This window comes from Tachysurus vachellii, chromosome 16 (assembly GCF_030014155.1).
Source record: "Tachysurus vachellii isolate PV-2020 chromosome 16, HZAU_Pvac_v1, whole genome shotgun sequence".
In the NCBI taxonomy this organism is placed as follows: Eukaryota; Metazoa; Chordata; class Actinopteri; order Siluriformes; family Bagridae; genus Tachysurus; species Tachysurus vachellii.
Genome location: NC_083475.1, coordinates 8,940,780 through 8,963,034, shown reverse-complemented (window position 1 = coordinate 8,963,034; position 22,255 = coordinate 8,940,780). Strand labels below are relative to the sequence as shown.

Below are 22,255 nucleotides of genomic sequence, written 5' to 3'. Positions count from 1 at the left end.
TCCAAAATGGTGTTGGATAAACAGAAGCAAACTTCAATTATATAACACATGCTATGATTATTTTTGTTTAGCTTATTTAAAAACCACTCTGGAAAAACACTAATTTAAAACACATGGAACATGTCCAGGATTTATTTTTATCTATGTGCATGACCTGTTCTTGAACCCAATGCTTACACTTTAGTCTTCCGTATTGCTCTAATACATCAATATGGAGTCTATAGACTCTTCACACCCATGCATCAGCTGACCCTGGTGACCATTCGTGCTACAGGCAGTCCCCTTTATATTGATACACATATAGCACTTTGACTAGGATGCAGTGTAGAACAAACACTGGCTATAAACTTAAGTTTGAAAAACCCCAGTTTAACACAGGAGTTCGGGGCTGTGGGAAGCCCCAGGCACTTTCTGTTTCACAAGAGGATGTTGGCAAATGGTTTGACACAGGCCTGCTCCTAGCAGCTACTCTCAAATCCCAGAATTCTTTTGGCATTCGGGCCAAAAACGCTGTGACTCTCACATCAATGCCAATGAAGACCTGCATCCAAATCTACAGGAACCGACTGAGTTTATACACACTAGTTCACTAGCAAGTAATCATCTCAGGCAGCTTGGCCAATTATGAGTTTTTCTGAAGAGCCAAATAAACCTTTTCCAGTAAATATGGCAAACTAGTATTACTAAGTAGTGTTGACATGCCAAATCACTTTAATAACTGTAGACATTGCTCCAAAGAGTTCACAGGGTTATAGCATTAACTAAAGTATTGCAATTGTGTACTGTATCTTCCCTCACAGCAATTCTGCCTGTATACAAAGTTCTTATTATAAAATCTGTAACATATCTGTTAAAGCCATGAAAGACCCATAAACCCAAAAACGACTAATAATAGGATGTTTCAAACCTGGATTTTCAATTGCTGTTAAGATCTAATTAACAGTAGAGAAAAAAAACCTTCAATAATACCAAAATAACAGCGAAAAGATTTATCCATAACAGGCAGAACAAGGACTTAATGACATCAGCCTTGTTTATGGCTGTTTCTACAGTAACTGTGATCATCAAGCCCAGAGAAATGGCTTGCTCTACATATTGTAAACTACATAGGGCAACGCATAATGGTCTTTATGTCCTATGTAATGCAATAGATGGCCAAGAGGAACCACTTTATGGTATGTAATGTGGTTTAACAGCTCATTTCTCTGAAGTTTACCTAATCAGACTTTTATGGTTCACAAATATTCATCTCATTTGGGGTCTAAGCCAAAGTGAAAAACATATTAGTAATGTGGGAAAACCTGCCATATGGACAGCAAAGTCTGCATCGCTCCACCAATCAGGCGTCTACGCTAGACCAGCCAGACGGAAACTATTCCACAGTAATAATAAGATATGAGAGCTTACTTTGCCAAAAGGCACTTAAAGATATGAGCTCATGTATAGGTATCTAGGTTTAAGGATACATCTCTAGCTAATCCACAATAAACCATATTTTCTCTGTATTTATTTATTATATTAAAAGGTACAGATTACTTATGAAGTTTGTCTGATGCAGATAGGAACAGAGACAGAGGTGCCCTTTACTGTATCTACATATGCATCAGTGTAAGAAACTAAAAGAAGTGGCTTTTGTTTCTAAAACGATCTTTGCTAACAGGGTGACTGACTCTTACATTACACTATATTCAATCTTACATTTCTTTTCTTAGAGATTAGAATGTTGTATTGTTAACAAAAACATGTTCCCCAGATATTTTCTTTCAATTTGCAGTAAGAATAAAAAAAAAAAAATATTGTGCATGAAACTGCACTCAGAGGATCAGAGGAATCCATGCAATTACCTCCCTCAGTTTAGCATGTCACACACTACCACCGCCATCTTTCACATCTGCTTAGTGTTCCTTGGTTTGCTTTTTTCTGGAGTTGCAGTGACAATCTCCTAGCAAGATGATGATCCAAATCGCCTGGGAGGGAAAGCCACATTTCCTCCACTTATTCTTAGACTGGCTCTTAACTTTTACTTTGGAGAGCCCTAATGGGAATCTCCATCAAGCTGTCAGCTTCTGAGCTGCTACGACTGTGTGGAGAATTACCCCTAGCCGTTCACCAGCCACTCACTCAAGGCTTTTTTTTTTAAATACACTTCTCCTTTCCCAAATTGTGAAAATATCTAAAAGACTAAAATAACATCATAGTAATATTTCAGAAAGTGTATTCCAAAGCACAAAAGAATTATAACCAGATTATACTGTATAGAACTGAATATAAAATTTGGCTATGATGTGGGCAGGAGTTTATTAGCCCTCTTTTTCCCCAACATGGCAACAAAAGAAAGGTAATTGCTCAGGAATCGTTTCCTGACAGCTTCTAATTCAAGCGAAACTAATGCAAGGCAGGACTAATTATAAAAAGTGAAGCTTTGGATGTCTCATTTTTTTGCTTCTTCTCAGCCCACACTTTCCCTTGACTTTTACTCTCTATCTGACATTCTTCAGTAGCTGTGCAGATTCCAGCAATTGTGAGTTCAGATCCAGAGCCATCTGTGGCCAGGAGCCCAATAGAACAAAATTGCCAATGTGGTCGTGAAGGGAGAGTTGACATACACCCATGATTTGGTGGTGGTGTTGTGATTGATAGGAGAGAAGGAGTACGCCACACATCCTTGTCCTATCAATCACAGTGACACTAGCCAGTCATGGTCATGTGTGAACTCATGCATGCAGAAGGGGGCAGATAGCATTTTTTTTTTTTTTTTGGTCAAATTGTGAATGTTACATTCCCCTCATAATGTTGCATGAGCAAGCAGTCTGAAAAGATACGGTTGGCTGGCTTCACATGCTTGTTGTGTGATGGTGAGAGCTTCCTAATGGGTGGGAATTGGCCGTGACTAAATTAGAGAGAAAATCAGGGTGAAAATAGAAGAATCTGCAGCTGCTCTCATCCTTATCCAGGTCATGGCTGATGGCTAATGCGGTGTTTGCTGAAATCCTATATTTATATTAATGTGCATATTTTGTGAAAAATTTTATATTTTTATTTTGTAACAACCTATAATTTGTACATAATATGGCTATAATACATTTTCTTTATTGCATATATTTTTATTGCTGAACTTTAAAGAACACAGTATATTTTGATTCCGTATAAAAAGGCATGTACATGAAATGAAACTGCCATCTAGAAATCTTCCTCCATTGTTTGATCTGTTAAAACTCACAATATATGACATATATTCAGGGTTTCTTGTTGAATCTTTTTTCTATTCACTTTTTTCCCTCTCTTTCTTTTGCCTTTTCACTCTTTTTTTATTTGTCCTCACTTGTCCTGATTCTTCTCATCTTTCTGAGATCCTCTATTCCTATGTCTCTCAATTTCTTCTCTCAAAATTGTATCTTTATCTCACCATCACCTTTTTGTCAAACATCCCTTTTGTCTCACTTTCTCTCCACTTCACAGGTATCTCGCTGTGACCCAGTTCTCACCAACTCATGCGAGGAAGGCTTTCCCATGTTTTGATGAACCAATTTACAAAGCCACCTTCATTGTGAGACTGAGGCATGATGCCTCTTACCAGTCCCTCTCTAACATGCCCATTGAAGCATCCAGCGTGGATGAGGATGGCTGGGTCACCAATCACTTTTACAGGACACCCCGCATGTCCACTTACTATCTGGCCTGGGCAGTTTGCAACTTCACCTACCGAGAGGCAATCACAGATACTGGAGTTGTGGTAAGTCTCACGCAAAGGTTTTTAACCCACCATGCATTTCCATGTACAGAACAGAGATTTATTCTGCTTACTAACAGTAATTTATATTTAGAAATCTAGCTTATGCATTAACAATGTGTAATGAACTGGACTCTGTAGAGCAGGGGAGTCAAACTCAAAGTCACAGTGGGCCAAAATATAAAACTGACATAAAGTCACGGGCCAAACTGAATATTTAGTGAAAAATTAACTGCAACTGATACATAATGTTCAACCTTTTTCATACGGAAACAGACTTTAGTTTTGCTTAAACACAGGATTTGGAACAACCAGAGCGTGATATTACAAACACATAAGAAATTAAATTTGAAATAAAAGACACATCAGTGGTGTTCATTTCTTATTTAAATAAATAAAATAAATGACGCCTCTCACTGGATCATTTTAAGTTCCTTTTTGAAGTGGATCTTTTTTCAAAACCAACAACAAAACAACCAAAAATAATCATTTCATTCAATGAAAATCCAACTTTTCGACTAGTGTCTCCTTATGTTATATTCTTTCGTTACAGACACGTTAGCTCCGCCCACAAGACAAACAGGTCTGTTCTTTATATTCGTGAACAGATAATCTGCCTCACACCTTTCTTGAAAGTTCCTATTGTCCATCTTTCGTTTGGCCATTTTTGTGGAGGGTGGAGTTAACTTGCCCGATGTGACTGTAGCATGGTTGTTAACGACTTGCTGTTCGTGACTACGCATCAATACAGCGGCAAGGCATTCTGGGATTTGTAGTATTAGCGGAGCATGCGGCTAGCCAGCTGTAATGCACATTTGATAAGATCGAAGTTTGACACCCCTGCTGTAGAGTGTGAAACAGTTAAAAACATGCAGACATCTAGGTTAGTCTAAATCAGTAGTTAAACATATAACGGTGGTCAAAAACAGAACAGGCAATCAGGTATCATGTATTGGCAACACTTTGCAATAGCCATGTGCTTATGTAAACAGAATGTGAATAAATGAATTACAATTCTGTGAGCAGTGACCTCTCTTGGCAGGGAGGGGTAACATCCTTTGCTGTGACTCATTATATACTCTATATACTATGCGTTTGAGATGAAAACATTAATAGTAATGCACGAGAAAGCTGAAACAGAAAGCAGGAATGTACAGCTACACAGGATGCTGATGTAAATGAGAATCTAAGAACAAGACTGTTAGCTAACTGGTAAGGATGAGCCTGATAAGTTTTACAAGAAGTCAGGTGTGGTGAAAGGATGAGAAACTTGTCAACATTGTGATTATGTTTTAAAGGAAAAAAGGGGGCACAAATTAGTCCCACAGGACCATGGAGTAAGTCATTTAAAAAAACGAACCTACCATAAATTTTCGGTGTAGTTTTCAAGATCGGCTGTCAGATTTCTGACTGCGACATCTGTTTATCATTAGTGCGACATTCATACAAAAGCAGAGTAATGTGACAGCAATAACTGCATTAAGCCACAGTTACACTACATTTTTGCATTGTACATTTGGTCATTAGGGTGAATCTAAATCACACGATAAAGGGTCCTGGTGTGACATGCTTCTGGAGAGAAAGTAGTACTTTAATGAGCAGCTATCCATAGGAAGGTAGCTTGTTTGATATAAAACTATAATAATCTAGTTGCAGGCAGCAAACTGAGTTTAAGCAATCATTGCTAATATGGTCTGCCATGGGTAGATCTTACCAAATTACATACAACCATAAAGAATCCAGAATACTGTGACAGCACCTCATGTACATCAAGTGAACTGCATTTTAAAAGCTGATTGGCTAACTGTGGCCATGTTTTTTAAAAAAAACATGGGAAAATAGAATTTGCATATAATACAATTTACTGTATATGTACCCCTACTTTCGGCATGTTTCTCTATGTTTGGTTTTTACTCCTATTGCCTGTAGCAGACTTTTATTTGGACATGTAGGTTTTATTTGTATAAGGTACAGTATGTGTGCTGATTTAGTCTAGATGTGCATGTTATACATCAGCTACTAATGTCAAGTGTTTATCCAGTAAACCCTTGGATTAGTTAGACACAGCCATTTTAAGGTTCATTAGGGTTATGACCAAGGAAAAAACTTTGCACATACATACTTAATTCATTCATGCTACTACAGTTAACTGAACATGTAAAGAATTGGACTTGTTTACTCCAACTGTACAGATTATGCCTGAATTAAATGAGTTAAAACATTTTTAATTAGTCTTACACTCGTAGTCTGTAAAGTTCCTCATAGACAGACTCTCTAGGGACATTATGTGTTTAGTGAATATGCTCGCATCTGGTACAGTACTAAAGAAAAGAAGAGTATTTTAATTAGAGTGGAATCTGATTGATAATAACTAGCATGTTTATTTGTTCAGCGACCCTCAATTATTTAACCCCTCTGGCTGTAATCAACAAGCACAAAGGTTTAAGAAGGATTCAGCAAGATAAAATGGTGTGAAAACTAACATCTGTTATTTATTTATAGGGTGTGCTTTTTGGGTTTGTGCATTTCAAGCAACTTGAAATGTTTCCTAACAGTTCTCTCTGGAAGTGTAACTCTCATTCTCGTTTTGCAAGGCAACTAATCTAGCTGCTACTGTCACCTTGGAGTTGATGCTATCTCCCTCATTTCACACACCATGAGCAATACTCCCTATAAGGACAGCGTAAAGATTCATACTGTGTGTGCAGAATATGTAGTACATTTCATATTGTTCGATTTTGCTTGTTTGTTTCTTACTTTTTATAAAAGAGGATAGTCATCGCCTGGTATGTGTGGGTGACACGATCCTTATTAAAATGGATTTTCGTAAATTCATATTTAAGAATTTGGGAAATTTTGCGTTCAACATTCCATCGATTTTGCACTAGTCTGTAATGCTCAATATTTGCATGAATATTTCAGTTTGTGTTTTGTAAAGGGTAACACCAAGTTTAGATATAATACTTTGTTTTGATATGGTATGTTGGTATGTTCATAAAGTAATTACTAATAGGTAAATCTCTATTAGCATTAGACACTGATTAGCACCACTGTATGGTTATGATCTCACCTAGTCCAATGTCTGCCCTTTAGCACCTTCCAGAGAACATAATCAGTGTCCTTGGCCAGCATCCTACTCTGATTAGTGTAATTACTCTCACCATCATCTGGGTCATTTCTTTCAGCAATGACCGTTCCAATTTAGTTCTACATTTACTTCAATATTGTAGTTTGTAGCAGTCAGCCATGCACTAGCACTCTTCATCAATCACATTAGATGGGCAGGTTTATCTGGGCAGCCCATCTGTCAAACTGTTGAAGCTGTGTGAGTAGTATGAGAAGAATACATGAATCATCCTGGTGTCAAGATATACACATGATCATACTTAATGTGTGGTCTTAGAGACCAATCTTTATTTGACAAACAAGCTCTAATCAATTTGCAAAACAAGGCATACCCAGATATTTACACAAGTATTATTTTATCAAGTTATTTTTAAACCAAAATATGACTATTTTACAAAGTACCCATACCCATATAAATGAAACTACTTACATTCTTCAAAGACCTGGCCACCTAGCCAAAATTAGAGAAGAATGGAAAACGGCATTAATCAGAGTAGTGATCAAGAAGCACAAGTTAAATCTGGGAGGTCTAGAAGGTCCTTTCTAGAAAAAATGGGAAATCTCCCAGAAGAACAAAAACTGCAGCCATCCACCAATCAGATGTTTTTTACTAACCCTTGATAAAAGGCATGCATTAGAAACAAGTTTGGCATCTATAACCTGTACCTTATCTTTGTCCAAAACATCTCATCACCTTGCTATTACCATTCCTACAATGAAGCTTGGTAGCAGCATAATCCTGTGACTGTGTTTTTCAGCAGCAGGGATAGAAGCGACTGGGAAACCCGCCAAAATATAGTGTCATCCCTGTGAAAAACTCTACTCTAGAGCACAGCATATAGGATCTCAAATTAGGGCAAAGGGTAAACTTCCAACACATCAGTGACTTCATGTCCCAAAATGATAGCCAGGACATGCAGAACCTGAACATGAATACAAATAGAAATCTTCAGTGAGACATGAAATAGAGCAAAATCAACAATCCCTATCCAACCTGACAGGTCTTAAGAGGTTCTGAATGGTTGTAGCATCATACCCTAAATGGAGCTGAGTATGCATAAGTAAATGCATGATCTGTGAAATTGCTTGCTTTGAATTCTTGTCCTTTTGGAAGGTAAAACAAAGAGAATTACATTTCTATGTTTGCTGTGTGTCACCATGACATTTATATGGCTTCTTTCCAACAACGTATCCTCTCAAAATTTTCTTCATAAGGCTTTGCTTTGAGTCCAGACTTCACGATGATCACTATGTTGACATCTGAGGATCATTGCCTTATATTGGCCTTCCCCAAATTGTTGCTACAAAGACAGATTGTCTAGAATGGATTTGTATGCTGTGGCATTAATATTTCCCCTAACAAGACCAAATCTGTACCAGAATTACAGTGTATCTGTGTACAAAGTGAAGTTCATGCTTTGCCAAGATCAGTGTCGAAGATCCCAATTGGCTTAAACAGACCCTGGACTTCAATCCCAATTTGGGATGTGGACTGTGTGCCAGGCTTTCTCATTTGACATTTTACAAATGCTTTTTGTGTATGAATGGGTACAAATTCCCCACAGGCACATTCCAACATTTAGTCATGTCAAGAAGTCACACAAAAACAGTGCCGATCAGTGTGAATTCTGTATATTGTACTGTACACTGTGCAAAAATATAGAAATCCGAACAAGAGGGTTCTATTTAAACATATCTACACTTAATGTAATAGCAGCAGTTTGGTGAGGTATTGAAATGAGTTGTGTAATAAACAGCAATTGACTTTAGACAGTATGTGCAAAGATAGCAAAAACAGTGTGCAAAACAGCATGTAAGCAGTTTAATATGGGTGGTGATAATAATGAGCTGTGCAATGGCTGGGAAATGCAATGTCTAGTGGAAAGCTTTGCCAGAATAATAAAGGTTGTTAAAACAGAAGGACTAAATCTTTAATGTGATGTTCCATAAACACAAAATGGTGTAACTGGTCAGGTGTTCAGATACTTTTCTAGCACATGCTAGATAGTACAGTAGTCACCTTAAAGCACACAAGGGAAATTGCCTGGCATTGGAAGATCTTGAAGATATCTTTAATGTATTTGAAGACATGTGACCAGGCAGGTGTAAAGCCTGGGTATTGTTAGGAAAAGCAGCTTTTCACAAGTTAACTCTTGGCATTCATTGTACTCAGTAATGCCCTATACAGTATGCCTTTCCACATACATGACATACAGTACGTACAAGACATGTAGAAAATTTCTGTGGGTACTTTGTGTATCATTGTACTTTGTTTCTCTGATTGTCTGGATCAAACTTGCCCTTGCTCTGTGGAAGGCTGATTTGTCATCTGACCCAAAGGCAGTGTCTTGGGTTTTCAGCAGGTTTTTACTTCTGGAGGGACCTGTGCCTTCTGCTTTGTGTGTGGTCTTGAAGAAGGCAATTTTTACATTTATGGCATTTGGCAGACGCTCTTTTCCAGAGCGATTTACATTTATCAAATTTATACAGCTGAGCAATTGAGGGTTAAGGGCCTTGTTCAGGGGCCCAGAAGTGGCAGCTTGGTGGCCCTTAACCACTGAGCTACCACATCCTCAATACGCAATATGCTCCAGTCTGGGTACTCAACACAGTCCTGAAGTGATGTCATGCCCCCTCTCAAAGCAGATTCCTTGCTTGTTCATCACCCAACTTTTTTCCATTAAGCATTAAGCCATTCAGCAATTGTTATTCCCCATTTTTTGTTATGATTTGTTATGCTTTTGCCATTAGGCAATTGTTATTCTCCATTTTTTGATTGCCTGTGTTTTAGTTCAGTAAACTGACTCCTGCTTTTGCATCCACTGACTATGTGAAGATTGTGGCAAAAAGTGAATGCCTCAGGATACAGTGAGCTTGTCAAGCTGTCAACATTCAAGGGAGTGTTGTTGGAGAGCAACAACAGTAAATTACTGATATCCATGCCACATTAGGGGAACTCAACTCTAACAACTAGCATTTACTCCTGCAATTTCTCCCGTTATGGTGTCTCAGCTGCCCTACTATTGCTCAGACCTTCAAAATATCTCAGATTTACAGTGCAATGATTGTTATATACAGTAAGTCCTTTTTGTGATGTCAGACAATAAATTGCTTTAGTTCAGAATACCGGCATATGGTCTGACAAGGACAAATCACAATTCTGTCTCTTTGCTGGACCTTTCCTTAACATTTTCAATCAACATTTTAGGAAAAAAAGAGACCTGAGATTGGTTGATAATATCAAAAGAATGGCAACATGCTACAGCAAAGTACACTTTCTAGTCTATAGCTTCAGGCAATAGATGAAATGAACCAATCCTCAGAAAAATATTGACACAGAATTTACCTTCAGGCACCTTAATGAGCTTGACATTTGTCTCAACAGAATATTACTATAGAGAGGCTTAATCCAGCTCTAGTCCCTGGCTCCACAGTGAGAGAGGGGACTCAAGTTCATGGACCGGTGCAAATTAGAAATACCAGGTTAACCACATCAGAATGTGTGAGAAATAACCGGAGAGATAGCTATGCTTCAGCTGGAGGGAAATGTCTCGTCACATCACCCAGTGCAAAACATTTTTTCTCTTTGTTATCGTACAGCTTTAAGACATCACAAATATCTTTCAGTATTAATCGACAGAAAAGAAGCTTGGGACTCCGTAGGCCATGGAACCATTTATCATCTCTCAGCACTGAATCAGGTATTGGATGGGAAACGAGTAGGAGAAACAATCACCACAGACTGCAGCACACTATTGGGCCTTGACACCAGCAACCTATGAAAAGTAAAGTAAGAAAATGTGCACAGTAGTCAAATAATTCCCCAATTAGCCCACTGTACTAGGATGACCCTGACTTCCAACACACATTTTGAAAGTTATTAGTCTATATAGTATAGGTTCTCTCAACGCTTTGACTCATGCATGCCTCATCATGTGATTGCAAATATGCCCATACACTGTATAACTGTACCTTTTATCATATACAGCATATACTACAAGCCATGAAAGAGTTGAAGGACCTTGATCTTCATTTATGCATTGAAAACCAGGGTTTACTGTTCTCTTTATTTGTTTTGCTGCCTTAGCGTTAATACAGAAAAGCAACATGCCAAAACTTCATTCAAGAGCCAGGAAGATGAGCCTCGCTCCTTTAACGTGATCAGACGGTTGAAATAGACAGGAAGACAGACAGCTGAATGGAGTGAAACTATAATTAAAGTATAATATGACAAATCAAAATGACAGTAATGTAATCAACAGTAACATATCTATAAACAGGCTACTACAAATAAAATAGAGGAATCATTGGTACAGAGCACTTGAGTGTATCAGCCATCAATAATATAAACTTCTATAATATAAACTTTATAAATATCTTCATTCAATTTATTTAGAAATATTCTTTAACAATCTATGGAAACAAACAGATCAATAACTCACTAAATTTTCAGCCATTGCTTTCTGAGTGGTTTTTAAAAAAAGGATTAGTTTAGATTCAATCACAGGATGTCCACAGGTCTTTACAGCATCATGAATACTAATATCCAGTATGCACAGGTAAGTATTTTTCATCTAAGACAGTTCAAAATAAAAATACTTGTGTCTATACATGCATGACTATAAATAAAGCTGAACGTTTAATAAATGTTTTAAAAAAAACTACAATCATTTCTGTAATGTGAACAACTTAAACATACAACATAGCTTAAAAAACTGACCCGGAAGGAAGTCATGGCATCTAACCCAGTATTTTTTGGCCCTTATTCCTTCAGTGTTTGAGCAGCTAAAATGTTAGGAAAGGATATAACGCAGTCAATAACAGAAAGGAGGAGGAAAATTTGGACCTGCTATATGACTTGTTCTATGCCCCCTAGGTATTCCAAGCCATCACTACTGACATATTCCGAGACATGACCTCATTGGCTCATGGGAGCAGAACAGACTTTTGTTGTCTGCACTGACCACAGAAACTTAAAGTGGGGCATATTCATCATATACTATTGCCCAGGGTCCAATCCAATGGCTCAAAAGCCAATGCCCTTTCATCTAACTATTGCCAAACAAAAGACTGTTAATATGATTTTCAAAATCTTGTTACATTACAAACACTACTTGTAAAAAAGGAATCGTCCAGCAGTTTTAGACAACATAAATATGCCTTCAATTGGCCCACATTTAGAGGTCAACATTAAATATTGGTGAGACTCCATGATGAAAGACTTTCAAGGGTTTGTGAACTGATGCTTAATATATCACCAAGCTGTGACCGTAATCCTACAGTAGTTGTGGTAGACAGTTTTTCAGCTGATGAGCCTTCCTTCCACTGTCCAGATATATATGGGTAAGCAGACGAAATTGCCCCTAGGTGTAACTGTGTGTATGTGTGTATTCATGGTGCCCTGTGATGGACTGGATGGATCCCATTCAAGGAGAATTCTCTTCTATCTTGAAGTGTGTGATCAGATGACACTCTGATGGATTTGATCTAAAAGAGATGATAAGGTTTTGCACAACTTGGGCAGTCCATGGCAGCTCAAACTGTGCTCACTGTCATTAAAGCACGAAGGGGAATGACCAAATACTAAGCAACTGAAATTCATGTCAATATTTAAAAGATTCTTAGGTTGATTTTCAATAATATAACTTGTAATAGAAATTGTTCTATTAAAAGAACACACACACACACAAATACACACAGTTGCACTTCAACCCATTCCTGAGTTAGTCAACGAACAGCTGCAGGTAGGATTCATTTCCAGATTAGAAGCGAATTGTCTGTAGCGTGCTAATGGAAAAGCCAAGGAAAGGGATTTATTTCCCCCTTGAGTGCTGCATGTCTGCCATATGCTGAGTGCTATTATCCGTCCTCTGGGTATGCAGGTTACCTCAAGACCGCACAGCCAAAAAGGAGCCTAACATAAACAACAGGAAAACACACATTGGGTTGTAAAATGAGAAATTGCAATTTCCACTGACAGTTATCTTATTTGAACTGTGGACTGATTTGATCTGTAAGATCAAAATAATATATAAATACACACACACACACACACACAGCGGGTAAAATACGTATTGAACACGTCATCATTTTTCTCAGTAAATTTATTTCTAAAGGTGCTATTGACATGAAATTTTCACCAGATGTTGGTAACAACCCATTCAATCCAAACATGCAAATAAATCAAACCATAGATGTCTGTAAATTAAGTTATGTTTAATAATGTTAAATGACACATTGAAAAAGTATTGAACACGCTTACTGAAACATATTTAATACTTTGTACAAAAGCCTTTGTTGGTAATGACAGCTTCACGACGCCTCCTGTATGGAGAAACGAGTTGCATGCATTGCTGAGGTGTGATTTTGGCCCATTCTTCCACACAAACAGTCTTCAAATCTTGAAGGTTCCGTGGGCCTCTTCTATGAACTCTGATCTTTAGTTCTTTCCATAGATGTTCAATTGGATTCAAGTCAGGTGATTGGCTGGGCCATTCTAGCAGCTTTATTTTCTTTCTCTGAAACCAATTGAGAGTTTCCTTGGTTGTGTGTTTGGGATCATTGTCTTGCTGAAATGTCCACCCTCGTTTCATCGTCATCATCCTGGTAGATGGCAGCAGATTTTTATCAAGAATGTCTCTGTACATTTTCCCATTCATCCTTCCTTCAATTATATAAAGTTTGCCAGTACCGTATGCTGAAAAACAGCCCCACACCATGATGTTCCCACCTCCAAACTTTACTGTTGGTATGGTGTTTTTGGAGTGATGTGCAGTGCCATTTCTCCTCCAAACATGGTGTGTATTATGGCATCCAAAGAGTTCAATTTTGGTCTCATCTGACCAGACTACTGTATATTCTCCCAGTATTTCACAGGCTTGTCCAAATGTTGTGCAACAAACTTTAAACAAGCTTCAACATGTCTTTTCTTCAGCAGTGGAGTCTTGCGTGGTGAGCGTGCATACAGGCCATGGCGGTTGAGTGCATTACTTATTGTTTTCTTTGAAACAACTGTACCTGCTGATTCCAGGTCTTTCTGAAGCTGTCCACAAGTGATCCTTGGCTCTCGGACAACACTTCTGATAATTCTTTTCACTCCTGTGTCAGAAATCTTGCGAGGAGCACCTGGTCCTGGCCTGTTTATGGTGAAATGATGTTCTTTCCACTTACAGATTATGGCCCCAACAGTGCTCACTGGAACATTCAGAAGTTTTGAAATCCTTCTGTAACCAATGCCATCAGAATGTTTTGCAGCAATAAGGTTGCGAAGGTCTTGAGAGAGTTCTTTGCTTTTACCCATCATGAGATGTTTCTTGTGTGATACCTTGGTAACGAGACCTTTTTATAGGCCATCAGTTTGGACAGAACCAGCTGATATTAATTTGCATTGACAAGGGGCAGGATTGCTTTCTAATTACTGATTGTCTTGGCTTTCCATGCCTTTTTGCACCTCCCTTTCTTCATGTGTTCAATACTTTTTTCCCTGTGTCATTTAACATTATTAAACATAACTTAATTTACGGACATCTATGGTTTGATTTCTTTGCATGTGTGGATTGAATGGGTTGTTACCAACATCTGGTGAAAATTTTGTATATATATATACACCTACAATACACCATTTAATTAATCAGACTTTGCTCCATTTATTTTTTTGATAGTTTTTATCAATTTAAAAAGATTGTAACCCAGCTTCACTTATTTTCTTAGGGCCTTTTTACACCTGGTCACTTCATGTGTTTTCGCTGATCCGATAGCTATCTGATTTGTTAAAACTGTTCCATTTACATTAGGCCACATAAATGCGTCTTGGCGAATCGGATATCAATCCGATCTTTTTACTCCCGCCCAATATGCAAATATATTTTACCTCATTTCCGGGGTAATTGACATGTAACACGCTTTGGTGTATGCGGTTGCTACAAAAAACAGCATTTACTGTTTGCTGCATTTTCGCTGGCGGCAGCAGCGCATTTTAAGACCAAACGAGACACCTGGGTGAAAGATCGGAGCCAGAACTGATGGGAAAACATATTTGTTTCTGGTGCGATGCACGACTCGTTAGTCACCTGCGAGTGACGTACTTCCGTTTGGGAGGAGTTATAGCGCTGATGTATGTGGCTTGAACAACCACATTCATTTACACCTGTCCAGTTTCATCTGAAATGCGTCCCAGACCACCTCCTGAAGCGGTTTGAACCATCGGATTTATATCCGTCTCGAAACCATTTCGGAGGGCATTTACACCTGTTCTTTTTACGATCGGATAGCTATCGGATCACAGAAAACGCATGAAGTGAGCAGGTGTAAAAACCCCCTCAATGTCCCTGAATCACAAGTTGTTTGGAAACTGTTTACTGCTTTCCTTGTAAAACCCATTAGGGTGTTTTGTGAAATTAGCTATGTCACCAATTGTCCTTACATGACTGTACAAGTGTTTCCAGAAGCAAGTGGGGTATTGTTGTTACAAACTGTAATAGGTGCTCATTTGTGAAGAACTTTGATGAATAAATGCTAGTGTTATTCCAGGACAGTGTTGGTTTGTACCACTTTCTAATTTACTAATTCCTATACCAAGATGAAAAAGGCACCTCAGAACATTTTAAAAGGCATTTCTGAGTAGCTGGCAGCACCTGCATAACCGTAAAGAGATTAACTCATATTTCTGCTCCTCTCTTATCCTCTCTTTACTAATTTCTGCAGCTCATGCAAATCATTTTTCATGTTTTCCTAGTTTCTTATAACTTACTCATGCAAAAGCGTGACTGATACAGCTCCACATTATCTCAAAACCCCCACCACTGGCTCTTTTCATGCTAGAAACTTCCAGTTTCTGGATCAGTGTGTCATGCATATTAAAGAGGCTCTTTTGGAATGGACTTAAAAGTGTCACTTATTTCTGTGATGTACAATACAAGGACAAATATATCATCATTTCTTATTCTTGCTTCCGGCTTCGGTTTGATTAGGATATACTGATTAGCCGATTAATATTCAATGGACAAACATAACATTTACAAATTAATTAGACTTGTTAAAATCCAATCTGATATATTTGAGAGTCTCTCTAGTAGTTTTAGAAGCCTGAGCTGACTTCTGTTATGTCTCTAATTTTGTCTGCTGTATGTGTACGGCTGCGGCTGGCCGTTCTCATTCAGACTGGACTCAGCAGCTTGCATCCTGTCACGATTATATCGAACACTCTGCTCTCTCTGGACTCTGCTACATATGGTTTCCTGCCACCAGTTTGGCCTCCAGGCTCCTTCACAATCATTAATTCTGCAACACAAATACCAGTGTTACTGTGGGATGTCAGACTGTTAAGCTTTATTTTCAGGCTCAGTAGAAGAAACATCAGTGCAGGATTAAAATGACAGGATCAGCCTGAATTTGCTGAGAATTCATATAAATCATCCTGTGTGTCAAGGGTCATTTATTAAAAATGTCATGCGGCATCAAGAGTCGGATCCAAATCTCTACGACTTCTAATGTAATAATAAGTCAGGTGTGTGTATGGTAAAGAAAAAAACATGTATAATTAATAAGCCTCATTCCGAGTGTTCATTTGTAAATCGCTTTGGATGAATGCATGTGTTTGATGAATTAATTTGCAATCATTGCAAATGAATAAATATGATAGAAATGTAATGTGTTCAAGCTTTCGTTTCATAGACGCTGTTCATGTATGTAACCGTGGGTGTATGAACAGATAAAAAGCAGCGCAGTCAGAATCACCTGGATACCATCTTGTGCACACTCCTTTTGTACACAGCATCCGTCCTTGGACCTCCTCAATAATACAGCAATTGTGAGCATTATGGAGGATTTCTATAACAGTTACATATGTAAATAACATTCGATAATCCCCTTTTTTGAGTAATAATGAAAATAACCTGAAGCGAAACCTTTGAGGTGTTAATTAATACTTATACCAGCTGTACTGGTTACTTGTTAAATAGTTAATTATATAACCAAGGGATCTAATCAACCCTCATAAACATTTATTATTTGTCAATTTTTGTTTATAAAACAGACCTTTTTTTTTTTCTAAAATCTGGCTGATTGGCTGAACCATTAATGAAGCCATTGTTATCACAGCTGTGACCTCAATGCAATTAAATATGTGCCAGGATTTTAAGCTGTTGTTCTGTAACTTAGAAGAAGAATAGAATACCCATATCTTTGTTATGTTGCTTAGCAACCAAAGCTTATTGATTTACAGACTAAATTGTGTGACGGAACACTAAAGGAAATGTTATCTTACCAAGATTACCCAGGCTATTTGCTTGCACAAGCTAGTAATCAGACAGCTCTGTTTTATGTAGCCGACTGTGTACTAATGAAGAAGAAGAAGAAGAAGAAGAAGAAGAAGAAGAAGAAGAATGGGAAAGATGCCATGTATCACAGTGTTATTTATTGCAATACTGGTTCATATGTTGGCAAACGACTTTGTGAAACATCTTGGCATGAACTCACACATGAGTAAAAAGAATCTCGCCTCCCCTGGTAGTTAGGAAGGAAGGTACAGCACATAATGTTTAAAAAAACTCCTTCCATATTCTATCCAAGACCTTGATTCTGTAAGACAGTGTTTTCTCATTTCTGATCCTGGACTTAATAATGCTACGTTCATTATTTGGCTGCACATCATTTTTCTTCGCAAGTGTTTGTTTCCCTCTTTTTAACACAGCTGAATAAACACACTAGCTGATTAACATGCCATTCAAGGGGTAAAATGAATGAATAGGTTTAACAAAGTAAAATGTGCATCAGAAGATTATGATTCCTGGAAAACATTTAGGAAACTCTTGTCTGGGGACTAGCTTAACTCAGGTGTCAGTTTATTTGAATGGTTTGGCTGTGATGTGCAGATTTATTTCTCTTTCTACTCTTTGTTTATTTCCACAGTTCTTTCCACTAGCTATTAAGTGTAAGGGTCCTCATCTCCTTTCCGGAGAGCTGATAGGATCAGAAAAAAAGCATTTCACTAATGGGAAGTGAGGCACATTGCCATTGCAATACGATACACTTATTTTGTGCATCACCGTATACACACAGATACAGTGTTGTGTGTAGGACAAATAAGCAAAGCGTACACATGAAAGTATAGAAATAAATTTCAAGAATGAACACACTTAAATGTGTGGAGTTTAGAATTCAAGAGTTTCATCATGTAGAAACAAGTGAAGAGCTGGAACAGTGTGATCTCAATGATTTTCTATCATGGCACAGTGGCAGGCAGACTGGTTTGTGATTTTCAGAAACTCAAATCTCCTGGTGTTGTCATACAGTATCACTTGGTCTTTTACCAATTTTGCTAACCTTTTGTAAGCTGGCTGAGAGCCCATTGTAAACTGATGTGGGGTTCGGTTGTTATTGCCAAATATCTTAACAGGTTTAACAGGTTGTACATTCTGAAATGCTTAACTGCTCACCATGGTTGTGAAGTGTGGCTATCTCAGGTAGTTATCAAAGCCTTACTATCAGCTTGGAGAGTCTTTCTGGCCTTTCTTCTCTGACCTCTCACAGAACCACTACTCACTTGACCTCTTTTGTGTGTTTTTTGTCATTCTAAAGAAACATATTGTCACCATTAACTATTGACCTGTATTTGCATGATATTATGCACATAGCTGATGCCACATGATTGGCCAATTGGATAATGCATAACTGAGCAGATATTCCTATTAATGTGGCTGGCAGGTGTATATATAAGATGTACTATAATATAAAAAAAACAGCATATAGTTAAAAAAATAATGTCTGATTCCACACCCAGGACCTTTGCTGGTTTGTGGGCTTAAAATTAATTTCACATTGAAAAATTCCTTGGATCAGCCATTGATCTATATATATATATATATATATATATATATATATATATATATATATATATATATATATATATATATACATGCAAAAAAAAATTTCCCTGTGGTACAAACCCCCCCATATCAGAGAACTGTAAAGAGACATGTTTTTTAAATGAATGGCATGTCATCATGCAGAAAAACCTGCAAAGAACTCCTGTAAAGGTGAGTCGAATGCTTAGGTCCAATTTCTATGAAAGTGTGAAATAAATTTTTTTTATGGTTCAGTAACCATAATAACACTTTCCCCAGCATCATGAAAGGAGAAACAAGAAGTAAGGTGACAAGTTGAACTACGTTACTTCACATCAAGCTCGGTTCTTTTCCACATCTGATGCAGACTACGTACAGTAGGATTTAGTTGACAAACAGGACTTGGTTTGGTTTTGGATCATTTCTGGGCTTGAAAACAGTCTTCACACTATACTAATTTATTCCTAAATTTTGGTTCCAAGGGTCAGTTCAATCAAATAAGAGCATTTTCATTAATTAAGAGTCTTTCCACATCTCCATTTGTATTTACTAATAAAATGCTTTATTCCATACAGGTTTGGAGCCATTAGTTAGATGTTTGGGGCCATGCTATACACATATGCTTATAGTATCTACATTTGTTCTAACAGCTCAAATATTTAAAGCTCTGTGGAACTTTCTTTGTTTTGTTTCATTCCATTATATGTCAGTGCAGGTTGTGTGACTCAGGACCCTTAAGAATTCTCTCTTCCTGTGTGTGGGCTGTGTGTGGGTTGTATTCTGTCTTAGCAACTTTAACACACTTCATTCTATTTCACTTGTCCATGAACTATAAAATGCTAAAAGTTTTGTTTAGTGTTATTAGCATCCAGTCAACTATAGATAGTTCTCTGGAACACATACCATCTCTTCAGACCAACTGACCCCGGACGAACAAACAAACAAATCCTTATAATCTGATATGTCTAGATGCTGAATAATACCGGCAGCATTCATATCTTCATTTAAACAGACATTATGTATAATTTCCTGCATTATATCCATGCAAAAATACAATCCTTCTTTTATTTTTATTATTCAGAAATCTTGAAATAATTCACATAAAGGAATGAATCACTACAGTATCAACATGTGAAGTGAACGCATACTGTATAAGTCAGAGATTGCTGTGGAACAATATCCTTTTCTTTGCTGGTGACGAGTGGTGTATGAGTGTGTTATTCCAGGCACATGAAGCCATTTCTTTTACCTGGGTGAAAGGCTGTGCAAAAAAAAGACACATCAACTTCGACTGGTCGAATAGAGCGATCGTTTTTTTACAGCAGGAGAGCATTTCAAGCAAACTGTCACATTTTCATATTCCTTCACTCTCTAACACTCTCTCTATTTTACCTTTAATTCCTTCACTCAAATTCTATTGCTGTCTTTTATTGGATGAAAATTACTGCAAGCTTTAAAAATACCACACACAGTTAAACTAAATTCTTTGTCTGATATAGAAAAAAAAAAAAAAATGAAAGGGATTTTTGGTTGGAACATATATTAAGGGGTACGGATCATATTTCCTTTGCTTTCTATGGGAAAATATTAGCTGGACATCAGTGTCAGTGGATTCAATTCTCACATCACAGATCGAACAATATTATGCTCTAGTTCATTCAATTACCACAGAGACAAGATAAATGCACTACCTTAAATTCTGTTTTAAAACTCTTCTGAAGTCTTCAAGCGGCTCTGATGGACTGAGGACCATTAGTCACTCGTTTTTATAGGAAAAACTACAGAAGCATTAGGACTAGACATTAGATTATAGCCTTGATTACTATACAGACTAGACTTACTTAACAGATCAAATGTATTTGACTACAATATTATAATCATTATCACACCAGTACTATGTTTCAGATACAAGATAGGTAGCTTTTCTAAATGATGCAAATGTTGTACATCTGTATCTTTGTTTTTCTGTCAGAAGACCGGTTTGAAACCAACTTCATGACTGATTTACTTTTACTTTCCAGTTAGGATATGTACCTGTAATTCATTCATTCATTCATTCATCCATCTTCTACCGCTTATCCGAACTACCTCGGGTCACAGGGAGCCTGTGCCTATCTCAGGCGTCATCGGGCATCAAGCCAGGATACACCCTGGACGGAGTGCCAACCCATCGCAGGGGACACACACACACACTCTCATTCACTCACGTACTCACACACACTACGGACAATTTTCCAGAGATGCCAACCAACCTGCATGTCTTTGGACCGGGGGAGGAAACCGGAGTACCTGGAGGAAACCCCCGAGGCACAGGGAGAACATGCAAACTCCACACACACAAGGCAGAGGCGGGAATCGAACCCCCAACCCTGGAGGTGTGAGGCGAACATGCTAACCACTAAGCCACCGTGCCCCCTACCTGTGTAATAATCCTGAATAATGATGTCTACAGATGATCCTAAAAAGCTCCAGCACTTTAAAAAACGTTAGCAAGTAAAGCGATCTTAAACGAAGGAACTTCATACATATATATATATATATATATATATATATATATATATATATATATATATATATATATATATATATATATATGATTAATAAACCTATATGAAATTGTCTTATTTTATAAGTAGATCATTTTCTTTCTTTCTAGACATAAACATATAAAATGAGCAAAATAAAGCCATTAGAATAAAAATATTTTAAGCTAGAAATGAATAAAAAATATCTAGAAACATGGGGGGAAATTACTCTTGTTTATATCTGTGCATGAAACCGTGGAAATGTGTGACCACAGCTTTAGTCATCTTAACTTACTTTTAGTAGTAGCAGTAATTTAACTACATGACACATTAGAATCTTTGTTTTTTTATTGTGTTTTTGGAACAGATCCGGCTGTACGCACGACCCGATGCCATTCAGAGCGGATCAGGAGATTACGCCCTGCAGATCACCAAAAGGCTTCTCAACTTCTACCAGGATTATTTCAAAGTTAAATACTCCCTGCCCAAACTAGGTAAGATTGACTGTGTGTACTTGTGTATTTGCAATTTGCAGGCAGTATATTGTACATGTTGCTGTGTGATTTAAGTGTGTGTTTGTATCTGGTAAGCGATTCATACCTGTGTGTAAGTGTGTGTGAGTAGCCAGCATCGTGTTTCTGAACATTTGAAGTACTCATTTAAATTCAGCCATCAGTTTCTAGCCTCATTTCTAGTTTCATTCTCTCCAAACCTCTTTCTGCAATGCCCTGTCACCTCACCCCTAGCCTGCTGACTTTTTGTTTAACCTCCCAGAACTATCACCAGACATATTTAATGTCAGTCTGTATCTCTTTTTCCCAGAAGCCAAAAAAAAAAAATCTGTCATGTCACACTCCAAAGTAGTACTTAATATCTCATATGAAAGCGTGAAAAGTTTCATATAAAAGACCTTTAAAGATTTGTGTTTTTAGTATTTCTGTTTTCACCTAGCTTACTAGGGACAATATATTTGTAATAAGGGTTTTTTTTTCACACATTGCTTTATATGTTCAAAGGAAATGATGATATCA

The 22,255-nt window shown here is 37.6% G+C and overlaps 1 protein-coding gene across 1 annotated transcript in view; it reads left to right on the top strand.

The window, feature by feature from the left end:
* LOC132859336 (thyrotropin-releasing hormone-degrading ectoenzyme-like) overlaps positions 1-22,255 on the top strand; it is a 159,200-nt gene that overhangs the window by 7,427 nt on the left and 129,518 nt on the right. Inside the window, exons 3-4 of the mRNA XM_060890057.1 lie at positions 3,460-3,733; positions 21,592-21,718. Coding sequence (XP_060746040.1) covers positions 3,460-3,733; positions 21,592-21,718 — 401 coding nt within the window. The remainder of the gene's footprint in view (positions 1-3,459; positions 3,734-21,591; positions 21,719-22,255) is intronic.